Source organism: Cricetulus griseus, chromosome 5 (genome assembly GCF_003668045.3).
Source record: "Cricetulus griseus strain 17A/GY chromosome 5, alternate assembly CriGri-PICRH-1.0, whole genome shotgun sequence".
In the NCBI taxonomy this organism is placed as follows: Eukaryota; Metazoa; Chordata; class Mammalia; order Rodentia; family Cricetidae; genus Cricetulus; species Cricetulus griseus.
This window is the reverse complement of record NC_048598.1, coordinates 102,826,035-102,848,270: the sequence shown is the minus strand read 5'-3', so window position 1 is coordinate 102,848,270 and position 22,236 is coordinate 102,826,035. Positions and strand designations below refer to the sequence as shown.

At 47.9% G+C, this 22,236-nt stretch overlaps 1 protein-coding gene across 1 annotated transcript in view; it reads right to left on the bottom strand.

The window, feature by feature from the left end:
* Positions 1-502, bottom strand: part of Prima1 (proline rich membrane anchor 1) — a 48,109-nt gene extending 47,607 nt beyond the window's left edge. The window contains exon 1 of the mRNA XM_035444991.1: positions 410-502. Within this exon, the coding sequence (XP_035300882.1) occupies positions 410-502 (93 nt within the window). The remainder of the gene's footprint in view (positions 1-409) is intronic.
* Between the last annotated feature and the right edge of the window lie 21,734 nt (positions 503-22,236).

Genomic DNA, 22,236 nt, shown 5'->3' with positions numbered 1-22,236 from the left:
GCATGGTGGGTCACCTGGTAATAATTCATCCACCTCCCCGGCCACAACTTACAAGCACAGCCCCCACCCTAGGTTGAAGACAGTAAGAAGGCTAATTGGAAGTTTAGGGATGGAGTCTGGTAGGAAACAGGAAACCATAGTGGGATCCTTTTTCTCTTTAAGTTTGTTTATTTTCCCAAGTGCTACAGTAGAGGTTACTAGGAGATCTCAGCACCTTTCTGTGCCAAGTTCAGTCCTGCAGGCTTTTAGGCCAAAACTGAGGCTCCTTATGAAGTTTGTCTTTTTGGAGTCAGAGTATGCATCAGTTTTTCTTTCTTCCCAACTGTCCCTAGGACCAGTCAGTGGGTGGCTATGGGGAACTCTCTGAAGTGACCCCACCTCCTTCCCAGGAGGTCTCTACCCAACTCACCTGAACGAAGCCCCAGAGTGGGTGAAGCGCACAGTGCAGCAGTAGTGAGGGCCAGCAGCAGCCACGGCGCAGCACCAGGTCCCGGAGGAGCATCTCGGCCCAAGGCGCCCACTGGTGGGCCAAACTGTCAAGGGAGCAAGGCTTGGGTCAGAGGGACGCTATGCAGGCACAGTAGCATCGATTCATGTACGAAAGCGGTGAGAACTCACTTGCCCCGCACTTTGGGGCATCTGCGCAAAGCAAGCCTTCATCTTCGTTCCAGCGTGCACACTTGCTGACTCTCAGCGCATCCCAGAACTCACACCCTATCATGACGTACATCCCCCAACCCCTCAGAATACTGCGTGCACACCTTGATCCCATACACGCCTCCAGAAACATTCAAACACACTTATTGAACCTCACACAGCCCCCAGAAACCGCCATGCACAACTCTGACAAAGAGTAAGCTTCAAACCCGGCTAAAACCACTCTGCGCGCGCGCGCGCACGTACTGTGACCCCCATGCACTGTCACCGACTCCCGCCCGCACACTCCTAGACTCTGCATGCACTGTACCACCAAAATCACTCGCTGCGTGCAATCTCTCTGCCCCAGGGACTTCACTGCGCACACCGCCACTTAGGCACCTCCGTGCGCGCCCCCTTGGCCGCCCAAGCTCCAGCTCCTGCTCCCCGGTGGGCGTAGGTTTTCCTGAACGCTCCCATTCCCGCTCGCACCCCTCCGATGCCTCACGCCACCTTGTCTGGCGGCGACCCCCACCGATCCTCGACACGGGGAAGGGAGCTCAGGGTTCCCCCCACAGCAGCTCTGTTTCTCAACCGCAGGACAGCCCCCATTTAAAGCCAGCCGCCTCCCCAGTCCCCCGCCCTCTAGGCGGGGCCTCCAAGCTCACCCTGCCAGCTGCGAGGGCGCTCGGGGGCTTCACACGCAGAGGAAGAGCGCGGGGCGCTGGAGCAAAAGTTTGCGCGCCGCTTGGGCCTCCAGGGCAGCTAATCTGGGGACCCGGGGCGCGGCGCGCTCGCACCGGGCTCCGGGCTGCGCTTGGCCGCGCGCGGGCCGGGAAAGGCGGCCACCCCCGAGCCCGGGGCCCGGGTTGAACTGCCCAGGCAGAGGGCGGGGAAAGTGTCCTCGGATCCTTGGGGAGACGGCCGCGCGAGCCCTCCTCCAGTCCTGCCGCGGGTCGCTGCGCCGACACGGGTCCCCGCCCTTCCCGGTGGCGCCGCGCGGCTGACCGGGGCGCGGGATGCCGGGGGCCCTCCGGAGGCAGCGGGAGAGAGGCGCCGGCCCGGAGCGCCCGCTCCGGCAGCCGGGCCGCGGGCGGAGGCGAAATAAATAATGCACGAAAAAGGAAAACAGACGTGAGCGGAGCCAGAGCCTCGCCCGCCTCCCTCCCGGGCTGCGCTCCCGCCCGCGCTCCCCGCTGCCGCGGCCGCCAGCGCCGCTGCAGTGATTCCTCGTCTCCATCTAGCGAGGCTATTGTGTATTGGGCGCTTAATAATTTATTTATTCACCCTAGAGGCCGAGGACTCCCAGCGACAGTGGCATCCTGCTCCTGGCTTGCCCTTCCCTCAAGTTCATCCCCAGGCTACCCGAAGGTGGTAGTGAGATCTGACTAGTGGGCCCGAGTCTGTGCGCCATCCTCCCGGTGCCCCCTTTTCCTGCAGGCTCTGCGGGTGCCGGGCTGGGAGGGTACAAGCTAGCCCTCCTGAGCAATGTGTCTGACCTCCCTCCACTTGACAGTCGTGACCTTAGGATTCTCCTTCATTACTCCGCTGAGTCTTGGGGGGAAGTCGCGCGACATCCCAGACCTTTACCTCCACCACCCGCAAACTCCTGTTTGAGGCAAGATTATCAACAAGTCGGTTCCTTCAGGAAGGAGCTGGTTGCTTCTCGTTCAAACAAGCTATCCACTGCTCCTGCCTCACAGGAACCTTCGTGGGCGCCACAGAGACGCCCTGATCATCTGGTGATAGCGCTCTATAAGCACTCTGATGGATGGTCTCTGGAGGTGGGGGTGTAACAATTCCAGCCAAAGTCCCCAAGAGCTGGGCAATCCTGGTTGGGGGTTGGGCGAGAGAACCAGTGGCTTAAAGTGGAGGGTAGATATGACAGCTCACTGGCTTAAAAAAAAAAAAAAAAAAAAAAAAAAAGTTAGTTCCTCTTGTCTGTCCCCAAGGGCACCTCCCAGTTACTCCAGGTGAACCTGGAGCTTTTCCAGCAGCTTCTTTTATCGGAGCCTTTCCTTTTCGGTGCACGCCTGGCTGTGTGTGCCCCACCGATGCGCAATTCTATACAGCAGATGTGAGTGAGGCCTTTCCCCTTCCATGAAACGGGGGTGGGGGTGGGGCTTGGGGCAGGTAAGGGAACTAATAACATCAGTCAGCCATTCCCTTACTTTGATATTTCACTGTCACTGAGACAGGGGCCTGCGCTTACGATGAGAGCTGGTGGAAAGACTGCCAGGATAAAGTGACCAAAGGAACGTGTCAATAATTTTGTTAATCTCTTGGGCAAAAATATAGACGCGTTTGTCCCCTCATTAATTCAGTCATTCGTTCCATGCACTATCCACAAGCACCGAGTAGGAGCCAGGCACAGTACAACAGTAACAAAGGTATGTAGCAAATCACATACTTTGACAGCCAGGGAGAAATGATTGATGAGTAAGGCACTTCCCAGTACAGTGTGGAATGAGCATTGGATGAAACCTGTGGATCAGCCAGGATTAAATGACACTGGATGTTTTCATGTCTTTGTAAATGTAGGTTAAACCAGATGGAGTATTTTGCCCAGTACAGAACTCCAGTCTTTGGCTAAGACAACAGCACCAGATACCTGGAGATCTTTGCTACTTGAAAATATTTGAAGTTCAGTTTCATAGTCCTGGAAGGATGAGGTTATTGTTCTGCTTGGAAAGTCCAGCATCGTTTTTGTTTGTTTGTTTAACTCTTTGGGTGCCTTCCACCCAGCTCCTAAATAAATACACAGAGACTTATTCTTACTTACGAATGTCTGGCCTTAGCTTAGCTTATTTCTAGCCAAATTCTCTATCTTAAATTATCCCTTTTTTTTTCAACTACATTTTGCCTCTGGGCTTTTTACTCTTCTTTATTCTATACATCTTTCTTTCCTTCTTGTTCTGTGACTGGCTGTGTGGCTGTGTGGCTGGGTGGCTGTGTGGCAGGGTGGCTTGGTGGCTGTGTGGCTGGCTCCTGGCATCCTCCTCTCCATCTCATTTACTCACTCCTCACTCTTTGCTTTTCCCAAGATTTCTCCTCCTATTTATTCTCTCTGCCTGGCAGCCCTGTCCATTTCGCTCTCTTGCTTAGCTATTGGCTGTTCAGCTCTTTATTAGGTCAATCAGGTGTTTTAGGCAGGCAAAGTGACACAGCTTTACAGAGTTAAACAAATGCAATATAAAAGAATGGAAGACAACTTTACATCATTAAATGTTCCACAGCATAAACAAATGTAACACATCTTAAAATAATATTCCACAACAATCCAGAGATGTTTCCTAGCCTGAATGACACTGCTCTTGTCCTAAGATTCACAAATATAGATTCTGGTTACAGGGTCAAGACATTCCAGGCTGCGGTGTAGCTCAGTTGTTGGACCATTTGCCTACCATGCACAAGGCCCTGGATTGGATCCTGGGTACAGGATAAACCCGGCATAGCAGTGCATACCTCAAGTCCTAGAACTCAGGAAATAGAGACACAGCCAGGAAGATGAGAAGTTCAAGGTCATCCTTAGCTACCTAGCAAGTTGGAGGCAAGCCTGAGTAGGTTTGTATGTTGGTATTCAGTTACCTATGACCTCTGGAAAATCAATCACCTTGTCGCCAACTTCCTGGCCCATTTGACACCAGGGATCCCACAATCTCCCTTTGAATGAAGACCTCCTCTGTAATAGGTCTTACATGACATTGAAGGACCAAGGGAGGTCCTAGCTTCCTTCTGCCTTTCTGAACTCCTATGGCTTATAGTGTCTAATTACAAGAGTCATAGAGCAACTTTACCAGGACAATCTTCCCCCACCCCCGCCCCAAGACCCTGGAAAAACATGGGCCAGTGAAAGACAATAGATGAAGGATGAAGGGAGACCTGGCCATGGAGTCCACTGGGTCCATTTGGCCTATCAGGAGATGTCCAATAGGTGACAGATCACCTGGCGACATCTTCTGAAACTGTTGCCAGTTTGACAACACCCAATCTTATGTTTGCCTCTCTCTTTCTCTTTTCACCTTATTCCGGTTGCTCTAGGATTTTGGTTCTCACTAAAGTGTATCTGTCATGTTGATCCAGAGGAATAAAACAAACAGAATGGACTAATAAGAGCTTATTTATTAGATGGGTATATACAATCAGAGGCTGCCTAGTTCCACAGTGTCTGGCTGCAGACTTAAGAGCCAGGAAATAAATTACAAAGTACAAGACCCTGGGAACCTCAGAAGAATGGACAACAGCCCAGCCTCAGATGAAAGCAGGCAACTTGGAAGCTTGGAGCATCACTGATGCAAATCCAAGAGTCAAGAACCCAGGGTCTGATATCTGCAGGTGATGGTAACAGCCCCCTCCCCCAACATACAATTGCCGTTCAAGAAGAGTGGTTTGTGCCCTCTGGCCTGAGTGACCCCCTTGACTTTTTATCTGGATCTGGCTCACAGCCTATTGGATAACACTTCTCACATTCAGGATGTGTCTTCTCCACTCAGCTCTCTGATCTGCCAATTGTCTCTGGAGGAACTCACACAAAACCCCTACAGTGTGCTTTACCTATCTTCTATGTATCTCCGTCTAGTCGGCCTCACAGATCTGCCAGGTGTGGCGTTGATTACTGAAACAAACTGATAGGAGAGCCAAGTCCAACATCCCATCTAGAAAGTATTTGATAGCACTACTGGCAGTCTATGCAATTTGTCACTGCTCCTTGGAAGACAGTGCTTCCATACAGTGACAGCCGATCTTGGTTGTCAACCCAGCTAGATTGATTCTTTTTTAATATTTAATTACATGTACATGGAGGGGGTGCATACATGCACAGGAGCACAGGTACTTTCAGAAGACAGAATTAGGTACCCTGGAAGTAGAGATACAGGCAGTCGTGAGCCACCTGACATGGCTGCTTAAAACTGAACTAAAGTCTTCTGGAATAGTAGAAAAACTCTCTTAACTCCAAATAGATCTCCCCAGCCCCAGCATGGCAGCTCTTAAAGCTTTGCCCACTGCTCACAGGAAGGAGGAATTGCCAGAAAGCAAAGCTCTACAGGATCAAGTGGCTCAGGGTGAGAGCGATGGCTGCTGCAAGGATATGGGGTTGGTCAGTTGATTTTTTCTGGCATCATTGAACACTGTGAGAATAAAACAATAAGCTCAGAAAACTGATTGCCCACTTAAGGCATGCTTTGTAAAAGCTAGAGGAACACTCACCCAGGAAACAGACTGAAAGCCAAGCCCAGGATCTGGTTGGAAGGGGTGCTGACAGAAAGGAGACCAAATGCATAGCCATACAGGTGTCTTAATCTAAATTAGTGCTGCTATAGGGAAAAGGTTGGGCCTTTTGATGTGGCATAGAAATTTCTGAATACATAAGCCTGAAAATGTTTGACAATGACCAAACACCCACTAACTTGTCTGGCAGGCAGATCGACTTTTTTTCCCCTTGTTAAAATAGAACATCACCATTTGCCCTGGGCACAACAGTGACCTCACTGGAGCAGGAACCTTGCAAGATGATTGTTGTTCTCATAGCCTTAGCCTTTGGTAAGTATTCCATTCTCTGAGGCACAAGGAAAAGGTCTAGGAAGGCAAAGTCCCCTTCTTTGGGAAGTTTGACAATGGCTGTCCTCTGAAAGCTGGAAACTGGATTCCATGATGAGAGATGGAAATCAATTCACTTGCATCAATGGAGGTCAGTATGACGGCAAAGGCCAGGGACACACGAAGTCACAAGACATAACATAGGCATAATTAGTCTGGCATGGCTATGAGGTTGAGCTATGAGATTCATGTCAATGACCAATAGATGCCCATGTATCTAGGGGTGAGTCAGAAAGTATGGATTGACATATAAACATTTGTGTATGTGTGTGTTCATGTGTGTGTGCAGGAGTGTACACGAAGGTGTGCATGTGTTTGTGTGTGCACGTTTGTGGAGTTCAGCGGTGAATCTTGGTTGTTCCTCTGATGCCTTCAACTTTGAATTTTGAGACAATCTTTCTTCTCTTTCTCTTTTCTGTTTCTCTCTGTGTCTCCTTCCCTCTCTTCCTCCTTCCCTCTGTCTCTCCCTCCCTCCCTCTTGCCGCTTCCCTCTCCTCCCCTGTCTTAGACCTGGAGCTCATGGATTCAGCTAGGCTGGCTGTGGAGCCATTGAGCCCCAGGGATCGTCCTGTCTCTGCCTCCCCACTGCTAGCTTTGTAAGTGTGCACCTCCACACCTGGGTTTGATTTTCATGATTGTTGAAGATTGAGCTTATGTAACAGACATATTATCATGGAGCTGTCTCCCAGACCCACATGATCCTTCTTCAAAGAAGCTCTGCCTCCCTTTTGTATTCTAAATTACTTAGATTTTTCCCTAGAGTAGCTCATGTCATCTTCCTGCTTTTACACACACACACATACACACACACACACATACACACACACACACACACACACACACACACACACACACACACACAGTCAGTAAAGAGCTTGCCTTGTGGGACATGAGAACCTGAGTCAGATCCCTACGTGTGTACACATGTGTGCATGTACATCCACATGCATGTTTATTCACACAGACATGAACACATACCTACACATACACAACAAGGAAAAGCAGGACCATGCAGCCGAGCATCCTGATGACCAACAATAATCGCAACCCAACAATGGGTGACTAAAGGTCAGTCTTGACTGTCTCCAGAAACAACAGTTTAGTCGCTAGATTATTGGCGCAGATTCTCATGTCGTAAATATCTTCTGTAGTTCTTCCTCTATCTGCATCTCTGGCCTTAAGCAGGAGGTTCATCTGAAAGTCCAATAGCAGGAAAAAGAGCCAGAGCTTCAAACACATACAAACTGATACAACAGACTGGTGCTAGCTGGGTGTAGACTATCATTGTGTGTCATCTCTGTTCATGGGTGGGGATGCAATACAGAAGAGGCAGCATGACGTGTAGACTTGAGCTGCTTCCTCTGAGGGAGGTAAACGCCTGGGACAATAGCTTAAGAATGTGGAAATAACATAACTAAGAATCAAGAGATGTAGGGAGCCTGTAGACAGTGAATGGATAGATACCTGGAGAGAGCATGAAGGCAGGGACATCTCTCACTTGAGGTCATCCATTGTCAATGTGGCTGTCTGTAGTCAGTTGGGCAGGATGGCAGGGCCTTTCTCATTGATTACCCTATGCTTCCATGGACAATGAAATGATCCATGGAAGAAGGAACTGTGACAGCCAGCTTAGAGATGAGCTTTCCTGGACTAGAGCACTGTTCCCTAGGATATAGTAAGAGCCAGCAGATGTGATTCTAATAACTAAGATGTGCAAGTCTAGGAATCAAGCAAGGGAGACAGCTTGGCTTGTGACTCTAGCTGCTGAGAGGAATATCTGTAGAAGCTATGTCTCTTGTCCTGGGAATCTGGGACTTCAAAGACTTAATGGTCCTAGATCCCAGAGTGTGAAACATCCATCAGTGCAGGGGTCCTACTAAACTAGACACTGACCATGACCTGGCCAATGGACCAGGAGTTAAGTGGGATATCTAGAAATGATGGGAGCTAGGGTTACTATCTCACAGTGTGGACAGGGAAGAAAGTGTCTGGTAGTATGAATTGAATTTGGTTTCCCCAAATGCACACATCGAGGCTCTAACTCTCAGTGTGGTTGTATTTGGAGACAGCGTATTCAGGAGTGATTAAACTTAACTAAGGCTATGGTTGGGGGAGGTGGCAATCCCACCTTATTTTTACAAAGTAAGAAAAGCCCGAGCCAGCTAGTACTCTGGCTCCTAGAGGAAAGGTCATGGTTGGGACACAGTGGTAGAAGCTGTTGACCTCATGAGACTGACTGTTGAATTTTGGTTTAGAACTTCCAGCCTTCAGAACTGTGAGAAAATCAGCCCCTGTTGTTCAAGCTAGCCAAACCACGGTATTTATGTTATAGCATGTTATGGCACCTGGCAGCCTGAGATCTTCATTACAGGCAACTGCAAAACTCAGACACCTCAGAGGGAAGCCTAGAATGGGAGGGGGTAAGGGAAAGACAGTGGTTATCATCATGGCCACTGGACAGCTGCAGGAGGACAGCTCCAGCCTAGCCTACTAATCTTTTCCATCTTTTTTAGGAAGTTGGAATTGACCACAGCAAAGATTACACTTTCTTTCACTTTCAGATTGATGTTAATTTTGTCCTTAAATGAGATGTAAATATCACAGGACAGGAGCTGCATCTGTCTCAGTCCATTTCCTGTCATTGAACCCTTAAGTCTAAGGAATTCATAATGGAAGAAGCTCCAGGTTCTGAAAGCCCAAGAACATGGCACCAGTACCTTCCCCGCTTCTATGCAAAGCCATACATTGGGAAAGGCAGCTAGAGAAAGCTAACTTGCTTTCATAGGAAGCCACTCATGGGAACTCAGGAGACCTCTGTGGGTGGAGACTTCCTGATTAGCTCATAAATGTCTTACCATCTTGACACTTCTGAATTGAGGCAGTGAGCTTCATTGTGTGTTTTGGTGGGGACAAACAGCATTCAAGCCATGCAAACTCAGAAGAGGATGCTAGTTAGACCTCATCAGACTACTTAAGCAAGGGCAGGTCTACTTTCCCTTCTGGGAGAGCAGAGGCTGCCACCACTGTTCCATCACCAGATGTCTCCCACTGTCCCACCCTCCCTCAGATGGACATCTGACCTTGAGCATGGCAGTTGCAGCAAAGGTGTCTAACCCCGGGTGGGCTGGAATCACAGAACCTCTGTCCTACCAACCTTACACCATTAGAGACAGAATCTGCTCTCCCCTCCAGCTGTCAATATGGGTCGAGGAATATACTTAAGGGTGTTGGAGAGCCAATTCTCTAGGGGATAGACTTTGATCAATGACCGAGTCCAGGAAGATCTGTGGATGATTTATCTCCCTTTCTTCATCTGCAGCTCCATATGGCTTAGTCCAAAATGTCTTGTGCAACTGAACAGCTGGCTGTGTTCCCTGGCAAGACTGCGGCTGGCTCAGCAACATCCTAAATTGTCCTCCTCCCCAACCTACCTCTCTTGCTCTTTCTCCTCTCTACCCTGGACTGCACACCCATGATGGGCTGTTACAAGAAGTTTCTCCTTTAGCCTCCTTGGCTTTGATGTATAGGACTGCAACTTCTGGGGCCCATAAACTATGGGGTTTGATGGGTCCCAGAGGCTATGTCCATGTACATCAAATAAAGTGAGACACCATAGTAACCAGGATATTGTATATCTGGACCATCTGTGTGGCTGCACGGACTCAAATGAAGTGGCTTCTTAAGTATGCAGATGGCTCTCTTTGTGCTCTCATCAGGCATTGTGGTATATATGAAGATTATGAGTTTGAGGCTAGCCTGGGCTACATAGCAAGACTGTCTAAAAAACAAACAGGTGGACAAACAAATATGTCTGGGCTCTTGATTTAGACCCCTTGATACTCACTACCTCAATCTTTGAAGAATTTCCTAAAACTTTACACCTGACCCCTCTCCCCATTATGGACTATAATAGTATTTAGGTATAATGAAGTCACAGAGTTTTTGGAAGAATTAACACAGATGATTCTTGAAGCTTAGCAAACAGCAGCTGGCTGAAGGGGAAACCACTATCTGTAATGCTTTTGAGTGGTAAAGGGAAACGCGTTACAAGAGTGTAAATTGGCATAAGGAATATTCTTGCGCAAAATACAAAGAAAACAATGGAAACCTATTTGACTGGTGAAGAGATGCTCATCATTGAGCTTGGAAATGATGCAGGCCCATTTCATTTGGAAATGCTGCAAATAAACACGGTTATTTACAAAGATACTGACATTATCCCAATTGTTCGTTACCTCCGGTTCAATTAACTATGTGACTGCCAACGGCACGTTTCACAAGACAGCTTTGCGTCTGTAGAGAGGATGTTTCACTAGTTAACTGGGTATGAGGGAAGGGAGGCCCATGTTTCTCCTGGGCTTGCCCCATCCTCTGTCAATGACCTAAAAGCTAAGCAGCAATCTGTCCTTAGTGGTGTGTGGTGTACACGTTTGCTCCATCTCAAAATGCAGTTTTGCTCTTTTTCCAATACCACCTTTAATCTAAATCTTTGACATTAGATGTTTACATGTGGAAGTGGAAATTAAGGAAATAGAAATACCAGACTTTCAGCCTTGATTTAAAATTTCTTCCCTGTACAGACACACGCACAGAGACAGACAGGCACAGAGATGCATATGCACACAGAAAGACAGACAGACACACACAGAGAGAGACACAGACATATACACGCAGAGAGACAGACACACACACACTCACACACACACACACACACACAGAGAGAGAGAGAGAGAGAGAGAGAGAGAGAGAGAGAAACAGAGAGACAGACAGACACAGAGACAGACAGACATAGAGGTACATATACACATAGACATACACACCCACACAAAGAGACACACAGACATATATGCACAGCGAGACAGACACACACACACACACACACACACACACACACACACACACACAGACACACACAGAGAGACACACAGACACATACACAGAGACACACAGACAGACAGACAGACAGACAGACAGACAGACACACACACACACACACACACACACACACACACACACACACACACTTTTGTGGCAGTGCTGGGCATCAAGCCCAGGTCTTCAAGAGTGCTAGACAAACTCTCTTCCATGAAGTCATACCCCCAGCCTTCTCATTGCCCTTTCTTAACTCCTGAGAAGGAGCCAAGAGTTGGAAAAGTTTTCATGTCTGGACATGGTTGATTGTCACTCTGGCCCAGAGCCATATTTCTACATCAAAAGAGAGTCCAAACAGAGAAGGGATCCAGAGAACATTTGGTTGTGGCCACTTGGCTGACCACTCCTTTGGCCAGGACGGTTGAATCCAAATGCCAGCCCCACAGGCCGAGCCAGCTCCATTGCCCAGGTTGAGCTGGGCACCACTGTGTGCTGGGGCAGTTAGAAGACAGAAAGGAAGAGAGTCCTATTCTCTGAGGTCTCTTGTTCTCATGAAGAAAAACATGCACAACACCAAACTGCAAATGGGACCATGTCTCCTTCCTGCTTAAAATGGCCCGGAAGACACCCTAACATAGCCTTTGAGGACCCTCCACCCTAAGACCCCTTCTCTTCAGGCTCCCTGGACATTCACACTGCAAGTTTCTTCTGCTCCCAGCACATGCCTGCTGGTGTAACCTCCTTGTCTTTGTTCTTGCTGTCCATACTCTCTTCTCTTCCTGGGAACTTGGCTAATTCTGATAGCATCACCTTGTCCCTCTTCTCTCCTTCTCAGACTTAGCACGGTACACCTCATAATGGAGTCAAGTCATGCAAAAGTGACATGGGTTTGAGGTGGGCTCATGTGTCGGGGCTTACCTCTCAATGGGGCCTTTAAGGGGCAGGGCCTAGTGGGAGGTAGTTAGGTCATCGCAAGCATGCACTGCCCTTGAAAGGGATTCTGTGATGCCTTATGTGAAAATGAGTTATCATGCAAAATGAAGACTTTCACCCACTGTTCTGACTTCCTGAGTTTCACACAGCGCCCAACATGATGTCTACTGCTTGGATCTCACCAATCTTAGTTTTTAATATTTCAACTTCGGGCTAGAGAAATGAATGGTTTAGCAGGAAAGAGCAAGTGCTGCTCTTGCAAGGGCCTGAGTAGTGTTCCTAGAACCCATGTGTGGAGGCTCACAACCGCCTGTAATTCTCTAAGGGGATCTGACATCCTTGGTCTTCTTAGGCATTCATGTGCAAACATCCCTCGCACATATACTTAATTAAAAATAAATCCTTAAAAACATACTTAAAAAGAAAGTTTCCAAACTCTTAAACTGTAATTTAAATAAACCCTTTTTCTTTGCAAAATGCTCAGTCCCAGATGTTTTCTTACAGCAACAGGAAGCAGACAGGAACAGGGTGTAGTGTGCTCTCAGAAAGTCTGCAGGGAGAAGTCTGATCTTGGTGTCACTTGGCTCCAGGACAAATCTGCGAAGTTCTCTTACTTTTCTGAGCTCAGAATTTCTGACTGTAAAGTGAAGAAGGGGATAACAAGCTCAGCTTGCATGTAGTGAGGAATACTAGAAATAATTCCAGTCAAGCCTCTAGCCCAGGCCCTCCACAGAGCCTGCCCACTCATAACTGCAAGTCTCCCTCCTCCCCTAGCTGAGAGTCTGTCCATCTTTGCGTCCAGGAGCTTAGTGAATACATCCAAGAGGTCAGGCATGATTACATGAACAAACCCAATGTAGTGAGCCTATGGTCTCCCTCACCTCTCCTCCACAGCCTTTCTGTGTCCCTGTTGTAGGAGACATAGAGGGCTTTGTGCTCACAGATAAGCACTAGGGGAACCTAGGATGTGAGGTGCACAGGGTTGTTCCTTCAAGGGAAGGACTGCATTATCTGTTACTCACCAGAAGACTGCGTGCAGATGTGCTTTCAAGCCCCGTGACCTTGGCTCTAACTAGAGACTTTCCCTGCACCAGACCTTTTTCTACTCTTTTCTCAATCTATAGAACCCATCTGTGCAGACTTTACAGTTTCCGTACAGTCCCATCTGAATTGTTGCTAGCTCACTTTGTTCCTCATGGAGATTTATGTGTGCTTTGTTGTGTATGTGGGATTGAATTAATCACACCAAACAGTGCTGTGCTTGGACACGCCTAAAATAAACTACTCGGTACCAGACTCCAGAAGTTTGAACCAACACTGGGTACTGAGTCCTACTGAGTTGAACTGAGACTTGTCTCCCATGGCATGCCTCTGTGCAGCCTGTTGAGGTCATAGACACCCCCAAAACCCCCGTGACTCCACCTTAGCCACCTTGCTATTTCTCAAACCCTCTGACCCAAGTTTGCCTCAGCCTGGCCATTCCTGATGTCCAGACAGCTCTTCCACGGGGTCACCACGGCCCACTCCCTCACTCGGGTGCCACTTTTTCAACAATACACACTGCTATGGTTTGAATACTTAGTGTCATCCAAGTTCATATTGGGATGTTAATCTCAATGCAGAAGCTAGGGCCTCCTGGGAGGCTTTTAGGATATGAGGATTCTGCCTCTGACTGGATGAGTGCTCCAATGGAGAAGACTTGATGCTGTGGGCAGGCTCACACTCTCTGCTCTGGAAACACGTAAGTAAGCAATGGTATTCCTTCAGGGTGCAGCCTCCCAGGTACCATCTTGGAGACAGAGATGGGGCTCTTGCCAGACGCCAAACCTACCAGCACTTCAATCTTACACTTCCAGACCTCCAAAATGGTGACAAATGGGTTTCTACTCTTTGTAAATCAAGCCCCCCTCAGCTATTCTGTGATGGCAGCACCAAACACAGACACCTACCCAGACAGCCCTGCTTGGTTTACACCCTGCTCCACTGCTCTTGAAATTTACATGTGGAGGTCAGAGAGAAATTTGTAGGGATTGGTTCTTTCTTTCCACCATGTGGATTCCAAGGATAGAATTCAGGTTCCCAGGCTTGGTGTCAATCATGTCTACCTACTTTCACCCCTGTCCCTGTCTGTTTCTTTCTAATACACACATTATGTTTTTTGGAGGGGGGATTTCAAGGCAGGGTTTCTCTGTGCCCTTAGAGGCTGTCCTGGAACTAGCTCTTGTAGACCAGGCTAGTCTCAAACTCACAGAGATCTGCCTGCCTCTGCCTCCTGAGCACTGGGATTAAAGGTATACGCCACCACTGCCCGGCTAAATTTATCTATTATATATGCACGTATGCCTGCAGGCCAGAAGAGAGCACCGGATCTCATTATAGATGGTTGTGAGCCACCATGTGGTTGCTGGGAGTTGTTGAACTCGGGACCCCTGGAAGAGCAGGCAGTGCTCTTAACCTCTGAGCTCACATTATGTTATACATCTCTTTTGTTTACGACTGGTCTCCCTCACTAGAAAGTGAGTTCCATGTGGGCGGGAGTCCAGCTTCATTCTTTGTTGCCTGGAGCAGAGTCTGCACACTGCATCCTCTCAGCCCAAGGATGGTTTCAATGGAGGTGACGGGCAGCTCCTCGATCTCTTATACCACCCTAAGTTGCTGATGCAACCAACATATTGCTGTTTCTTTGCCTGAAAGCCCAGGAAGCCTATGTGGGAGCCCAGACCCAGAATGCTGGCACCTAGACTGTAGTACCACTTACACTTACAGGTCAGGCTGCCATGAGCATGTCCAGTCTCTATGCTTTGCACAGCTGGTTCAAAGACCTCTGTACTTCTTCAAGGGCCTTGGCTAAGGCAGGCCCTGTCTCCACAGTAGTACCTAACTAATTAATGCCAGCTCATCTGGCTTCCCCTCCTGCCTGCCCTTTTCCCTCACCCCACCTCTCTTGCTTTCAGGCTCACTTCCCATATAAACCACAGGCACCCTGACTTATCCTCCATTCTGCTTTGAGAGGGCTTGGACTGGGAGGCCAGCTGCCATGTTCCCAATCAGGAGTAGCCCTCCAGATTCAGGGTGCTCACTCACCACAGCCCAACCTGTATTTGCTGAGGGAATGAATGGAAAGAGACAATTTGCAAAATTCTATATCTCGTGTTTTGCTTTATAATTAAAGATTTGGGTGACTTTTCCTATAAGGGGGAACTCGCTGAATTCTACAGCTTCTTGTTTACAATGGGATTTTCTGGGGATGGCTTCTGCCTGGAAACCTGTCTGGCTCCCGGCTTTGTAGATCTTTCAGGGAGGGAGGGCTTTGCCATTTACTTTAGTTAGAAATGTCAGAAGCACCCAGGAGCTCAGAGACCTGCCGCTCACACCAGCCCCAGCCAGCCGGGCACACAGCTGTTTCTGATGACTCTCTGAAGAGCACCATTTTCTCAGGGTCTGATGGAGACAGATCAGTTTGCGCTCACAGTTCCTCAAACACTGCTGCTGCCTCCTTCACTTGTTCAGGCCTTCCTAAAAGCAGGTCTGGATTGCAGGCTCTGTCTGTATCAGGCCTTGAACCCTGGGAATCAGAATGGCTGGACACACGGTTCCTGCCTTCCCTCCAAGAGCTTCAGTCGGATGAGAAAGAGTGGGAAGGAAAAAGGAAAATGATGGTCATGGTGCCGTGTGGACACACCTGACCACAGGCAGCAAAGCACAGGAAGAGCCTGGCTCGCTCAGCATCTGGGCGAAGATGAGCTTTCTCCCTGGCGCGTTCCGCAATGGCTCTCTGTGTACATTCTGTTCCAATTTCTGCCTTACACACATCCTGTACTCATACCCTGAAGGTTTTGCCCTAAACTGCCTAGCAGGGTCTCCAGCATCCTGCTAGACCCAAGAGTCACATAGTTCAGGTTTTTGCCTGACATGCTGGTCTCAGGCAGCTGATTAATCTCCCCGTGCCTCCGTTTCTTCATCTATAAAATGAGAACATAAATAGCATCATTTGCTTTGCCTCAGAATACCATAAGAAAAAAAAATAAATGAGAATCGGTTTTGTAAATTTAAAAGTACTATGCAAATACCAGATATGATCAGCAATGTCCAGGGAAGCCTGAGCACAGTAAAATTCATATGCTCTCTGGAAAAAAAAATACGGCAAGTCTGCATATGTGTGTGGGGGGGGGAGGTTAATACAGTTTCTCGTGAAACAAGATCCATCTTCTTAACTGGAAGAGCTGCCGTCTTTAGACCTCTTACCTTGTTTAAGATGGCTGCTCAAACCCGAGCCAGCAGGAAGAGAAAGAGAGATACATTCTTCTTTCTAAAGGCCACTTTTGGAAGTCTCACATGACACTTCCACTTGTCCTCTACTGCCCTGGACATAATCCCATGACTACACCTAGCTACAAGGGAGGCCATGAGACACATTTCTTAATCAGGGCAGCCATGTATTCAGGGAATCAGCGCTAATGAGCAATAAGGAAGTGGGTATTGAGGGACTAGCAGGTGGTTAAATTTCCCATCAGAGATTCTAGTCATTTCTACTGTGGAGTGTTGTAGGTTGGTTTGCATAAAGTATAGGGGCTCTATAAGAGGTAGGACCTCCCAGAAAGTCTTCTGGTTCATACTTTTGAAGGGACACTGGACCCACAGCCTCTTCCTCTTCCTCCCTTACATCCCACTAGGAGTAGAATGGCTTCGCCACATATTCCTGCCATGATGTGCTTCTGAGTCACAGGAGCTGTCAATCAGTCTTGGAAACTCTGAGCCCAAGAGATCCCCCCCTCTCTATAAGATGGTTATCTCAGGTAGTTGGTGAGGTGACGGAGAGCTCTGAAATAAATCTTTGTGAACCTTGGGTGCTATCTAGGCAATGGGAGAGAAGACACTGGTGCCCAGGGCCAATGCACAAGACAACAATGGCCAGCACTTGCTGTTAATGGGATGTGGAGCATGGCACTGATATAGGTAGTGACTGTCACTACACATATCTTATAAAATAGGTGGGGTTGAATCAGTGGCCCTGCATGTGTCCTGCTGTGTCTGCTGTGGCTTATCTCCCAGAGGTTCATCTGCTAGAAGCTTGGAGCCTAGGTAAGGTGGTATGGAGGTACTATGCCTTTAAGAGGCGGGGCCCAGTAGAAGGTGATTGGTTCAAGAACCAATTTCCATAGTCCCAGATGCATTCGATTCTGAAGGAATGAATGATCCTCAGCAAAGAAGGCTGTGACAAAGTCAAAGAAGTCCATGTGCTTGGCTTGTTCTCCCTCCTGCAAGGCAGGCAAAAGAAGCAAGCACTGTGCTCCCTGGACTTTCCAGCCACCAGTTCTGTGGGTCAAATATCCTCTCTCTGCATTTCCAAGCTCCAGGTGTCTCGTGACAACACAGAGCAGACTAATGCAGCCCCTTCACCAAACCCACCTGTGGAGCCATGTGACCGAGAACACCCTCACTCCAACTTACAGTCTTTGCCCCTGTTTTGAACCAACCAGATAGTGCTTGGTGTTGTGTGGCTGGCCTTGTTAGCTAGTGCTTCTCTGTCTGTGGCCAGATGAAGAACCAGATGAAGGCCAACGCTAGCCTGCCAGAGGTGAAAGGGCCATGGAACCCAGGCCACTTTAGATTGGCCAGTTGCCAGACCAACCTGTGAGCAAGCCCAGATCGCATCCTCAAAGCCTCTTAGATGATCTGCAGCCACTGTTGGTCATGAGCAAGCCTGCCTGGACCAGTGGAGCTTGGCTAAAATCAAGGCAATCTCATAGACTCAGAGTTAGGTTCTGGTTCATACTTTTGAAGGGACACTGGAGAGCATTGAGTGAGCATTTGAGAAATGCTCACTCAAAGTGAGCATATCTGTTTGTCAACCACTGGGGTTCTACAGCATGGTTGCAACCTTAGAAAGCTCACCAACGAGAACATGGAAATGGGCTGGCTAGTGAGATGGCTGCGCAGGTGGAGGCACTTTTAGCCAAGCCTGGTGACCTGGAAGAAGGAGAAAACTGTTTCCCTAAGATGTACACACACACACACACACACACACACACACACACACACACACGCATACACACGCACACAATGAACTATGGCAAGGCATATTCATGCCTTTCATGTAAATAAAATTTTTAAATGTTGAAAAAAAGACCCCTATTCACCCAGATAACCATTGGTGTGCTGCATTTTAAGCCTGGTAGGAGAGCTGCCCACTCTATATTGCAAGAGCTAGTTCATGCTTGTTGTTGAATTATGGCCAAGTGTAGCCACCACCTACCTGTTCTTGTACAGTCCATGAGCTATGAATGGGTAGGACAGATGGCATTATTTTCTCATTCTGATTAGGAGAAAACTACCTTTGAGCCCAAAGGAAGAAAATATGGTATTTCATCAAAAGACTTATATTCATCAGCTGGGCATTGCGGCATACACATTCAGCCCCAGCACTGGGGAGGCAGAGACAGACAGATCTATGTGAATCTGAGGCTTGTCTGGCCTATAGAGTGAGTTCCAGGACAGCCAAGACTACACAGAAAACCCCTGTTTTGAAAAACAAACAACAACAACAAAAATGTATCTTCTTCTCATCAGCAAACCCAGACCACCCAATTCTCTGAACTTCCTGTTATATGTTGAGTTTCTTTAATAAGAATCATTTTAAGAATTAATTTGTCTACCTCACTCTGCCCCACAAAGTTCTTAGGAGATTATGTGATATGCACAGCATCTCTCATTAATACCTCTTGGTGTGCATAGTTCTAAATGCATCTTCTCTGGACCCCCACAGAGCAAGCTGTCCAATCCAAATGTCTTGGCTCTCTGGCCAAGAAATGGAAGAGATCTGACAAATGTCTCTGAGGTCTTCCAAATCCAACTCAGAAGCGGGATTAGAACCCAGGTCTTCAGTCTCCTAACCTAAAACACTTCTATTTTCCAAGCATCTGGTGATGAATTCCTTCAGAGGCCTCCAAATCTCCAACTGGAAAGTTCTCGAAGCTAAGTTGTCTTCAGGCCTCCCCTGTCTCATCCTTTCTCAGCCAAGGTGATGGCTCGAAGGAGCAAGGCTGATTCACCCACCCAGTCTTTCTCCAACTTTCTGCCTCGGGCTATCTAACACAAATTTGTGTTGTGTGTCTGTGTGATAATTAACAACTCTGAGTATTTAAGGCAATTTGTGCTGGAGACAATGGCGGGTGTTCACTCTTGAAGAGTCTGGCAATCTGGCCTCCTAGGAAGGAGAAACGGAATGGGAGAATTCACGAGAAAACTCATTTCTTCCCAAGAGTGTTAATGAGCTGAGCCACAGGAGGCCGTGTGTAAGTTGGACTGCAAGCAGCTGTAAATTAAATTTATTACGAGCCAAGGGATTCTAATAAACATTACTTAAAAATAGCAACAGAGTCATTTGTATTATATCATGTGACCTGGTTATAGAGACATTTTGTGCCTCTGCTATTAATCAGAGTTACTTTGAGAGACAGTTGGTAAATTCTCGTAGAGTTACTGGCACCTTCCACTTAATTAAGATTGTTCTGGACGAGAGCAAGATGAGTCTAAACTAGTCATAGTGTATATTACTGTGCCTGGAGGCCCTCCGTGCTTATTAGACGGTGCTTATTAGGCTTTCCAAGAGAGAGAAACAAGAGGAAATGCCACTTTCTTTAATGAAACCTCAGTCCCTGGAAGGTTAGCAACAGAGGACAGTTTCTTCACCAGAGTGTTGAGCCAGGCAGGGAGATGGTAGTGAGACCCCCCTGCTGCCACTCCCAAGCCAGCCTTAAGGGGGCGCTGCCTGCTCTCTCCCCCACAGGCCACACAGCAAACAAGGTCTTTTCCTCTCACATTGTGGGATACCGAAGGGACTGTTGTAGCAATGGTCAGAATTATGTTTGGAAAATACCAAATCTGAGCTAGTTGTTACCTTAGTGAGTCTCCTGTCATTTGTCATTGTCAGTGTCTGAGCCCCACGGAGGGAAATGAATTCCTGAAGCTCAGATCTTAGGGTCTGGAATCAAGTTGACCCGTAGCTGAATAAAAGTCTTGCCATTTCTCACCTGTGAAATCGGAGCAGTATTGTTTTGGCTTCCTCTGACAAATCCCATGGCCAAAGCAGCTTAGTGAAGGAAAGAGTTTGTTTCAGCTTACAGGTTACAGCTTGACGTGGTGGCAAGAGCTCAGGCAGGGATTTAAAGCAGAAAGCACTGCTTGTTGGCTCATGATCAGCTAGAATCCTCACATAGCCCATGCCCAATTCCACAGGGATAGTACTGCCCACCGTGGGCTGGGGCCTAGTGCATCAATCAGTGTTTAAGTTCATCCCTCTACAGACATACCCATGGGCCAGTGTGATATAGGCAATCCCCAGGTGAGGCTCCCTGAGTTCAGCTCCCCAGAACTCACGAAAAAAACTGAGTGAGGTTGTTTGTTTCTATAATCCCAGCAACGATGAGACAGGAGATAGAGAGATACCCGGAAGCTTGGGGCCCAACTAGTGTGGTCAACATGGCAAAGTTGCAAGTCAGTGAGAGACCTTGTCTCAAAAATCCAAAGATGGAAGGCACCCAAAGGACGGAAACCCAAAGTTTTCCTCTGACCTCCACAAGTGTTCATGACATGCGCATCCCCAAATACAAAAGGGAGGGGGGAGGGAGGGAGGGAGGGGGAGAGAAGAAAAGAGTTGATAATGCACTTCCTTGACCCAAACCAACCTCGGTCCCTGGTCTCTTGGGTGACTTTTCATCCTTGGTGCTGCATCTGTAGCAGCAGCACCTAAGATGTTCCCAGAGCCCTGTCTGGTTTCAAGAACCTTGCTCTGGTGTCCAGTCACGGCACACACTGGGACACAGGGCCCTGGTGGCTCCTGCCTTTGTCTGGTCTGGTCACGCAGGCCGCTGAAGGTCTTGGAGAGCTGAGGTCATGTCTGACCTCCTTTGCCTCTCCATGTCAGCTGCAAGCACTCCTAAAGTGTCTGTGGAATAAAAAGAAGCCTCAGAGAAGATGAACCCAGACAAAGAGGCTGAGAACAGATCCAAGGAGAAGCTTGCTGTTTTAGATGGGTTTCTGAAAGCAGAGGGGGACACCTCTCATCCAAACTACCACAGTGTAATAAGATATTTAGAGCATAGACTTCCACACTTTTTAAAGAATGAGTTACTTTAATGGAATTGACAGCAAGGACTCAGACACTTGGACTCCATCACCTTATTTACCGTAGCCAAAAGATGCAAACAGCCCAGGAGCCTATCAACAGATGGATATGTAAACTCAAAGATAGAAGGGGCGGAAGGGATGGCTCAGCAGGTAAGAGCACTTGCTGAGTGTCATTCTCAGAACCCATATGGCAGCTCATGACAGTCTGCAGCTCCAGTTCCAGGGGTCTTTTGGCCTCTACAGGTACTGCACACACATGGTGCACATACATACATGCATGAAAAACACTCATACACATTAAATTAATTATTAATCAATTAAATAAATAGTTCAAGAACATCCTCAGTTACATAATGAGTTCAAGGCTAGCTGGGATTGCTTGTAAACACGGCTAACAGCCATGGGTGTGCTTGGACACAAATGCAAACACACAAGGCATATACACATACAGACACAGGCATTTACACACACACACACTTTGAGACACAGACACATACATAGAGCATATAGACACACATACATAAGACACACACACACACACACATGCACGCACGCACGCACGTACGTACGCACGCACTCGCACGCGCACACACTGTCTGTCACACATTTGTACATCTGTGGAAACAGTTGGGATAGTCCAGCTTCAGGAAGGCCCTGGGTTCATCAGACTTTTACTCAATGAGTTTCTGATGACACCATTTGTAGCAGGAAAGTCATGAATTAGTCATCAAATTACTCAATAATTCATAGGTGCCACCACCAAGCTCCGTGGAGATATAATTGGGCACCATTCCTCATTGCCATTTGCGTGTGCATGTGTGTGTCTGCATGCCTGTAAGCGTGAGGTGATGGCTCACTCCTATGTCAAGTCAGCTTTAAAATGTGTAGCATAAGGAAAACCACTAAAGTGTAAGAAGCAATTTACACTGCTTCCAACACTAACTCACTGCACTGGCTTTGTTGTTGTTGTTGTTGTTGTTACTGTTATCATTTGAAGATAAAGTCTCATGTAGCCCAGGCTAGCCTGAGACTCACTATGTAGCCAAGGATGATCTTGAACCTCTGATC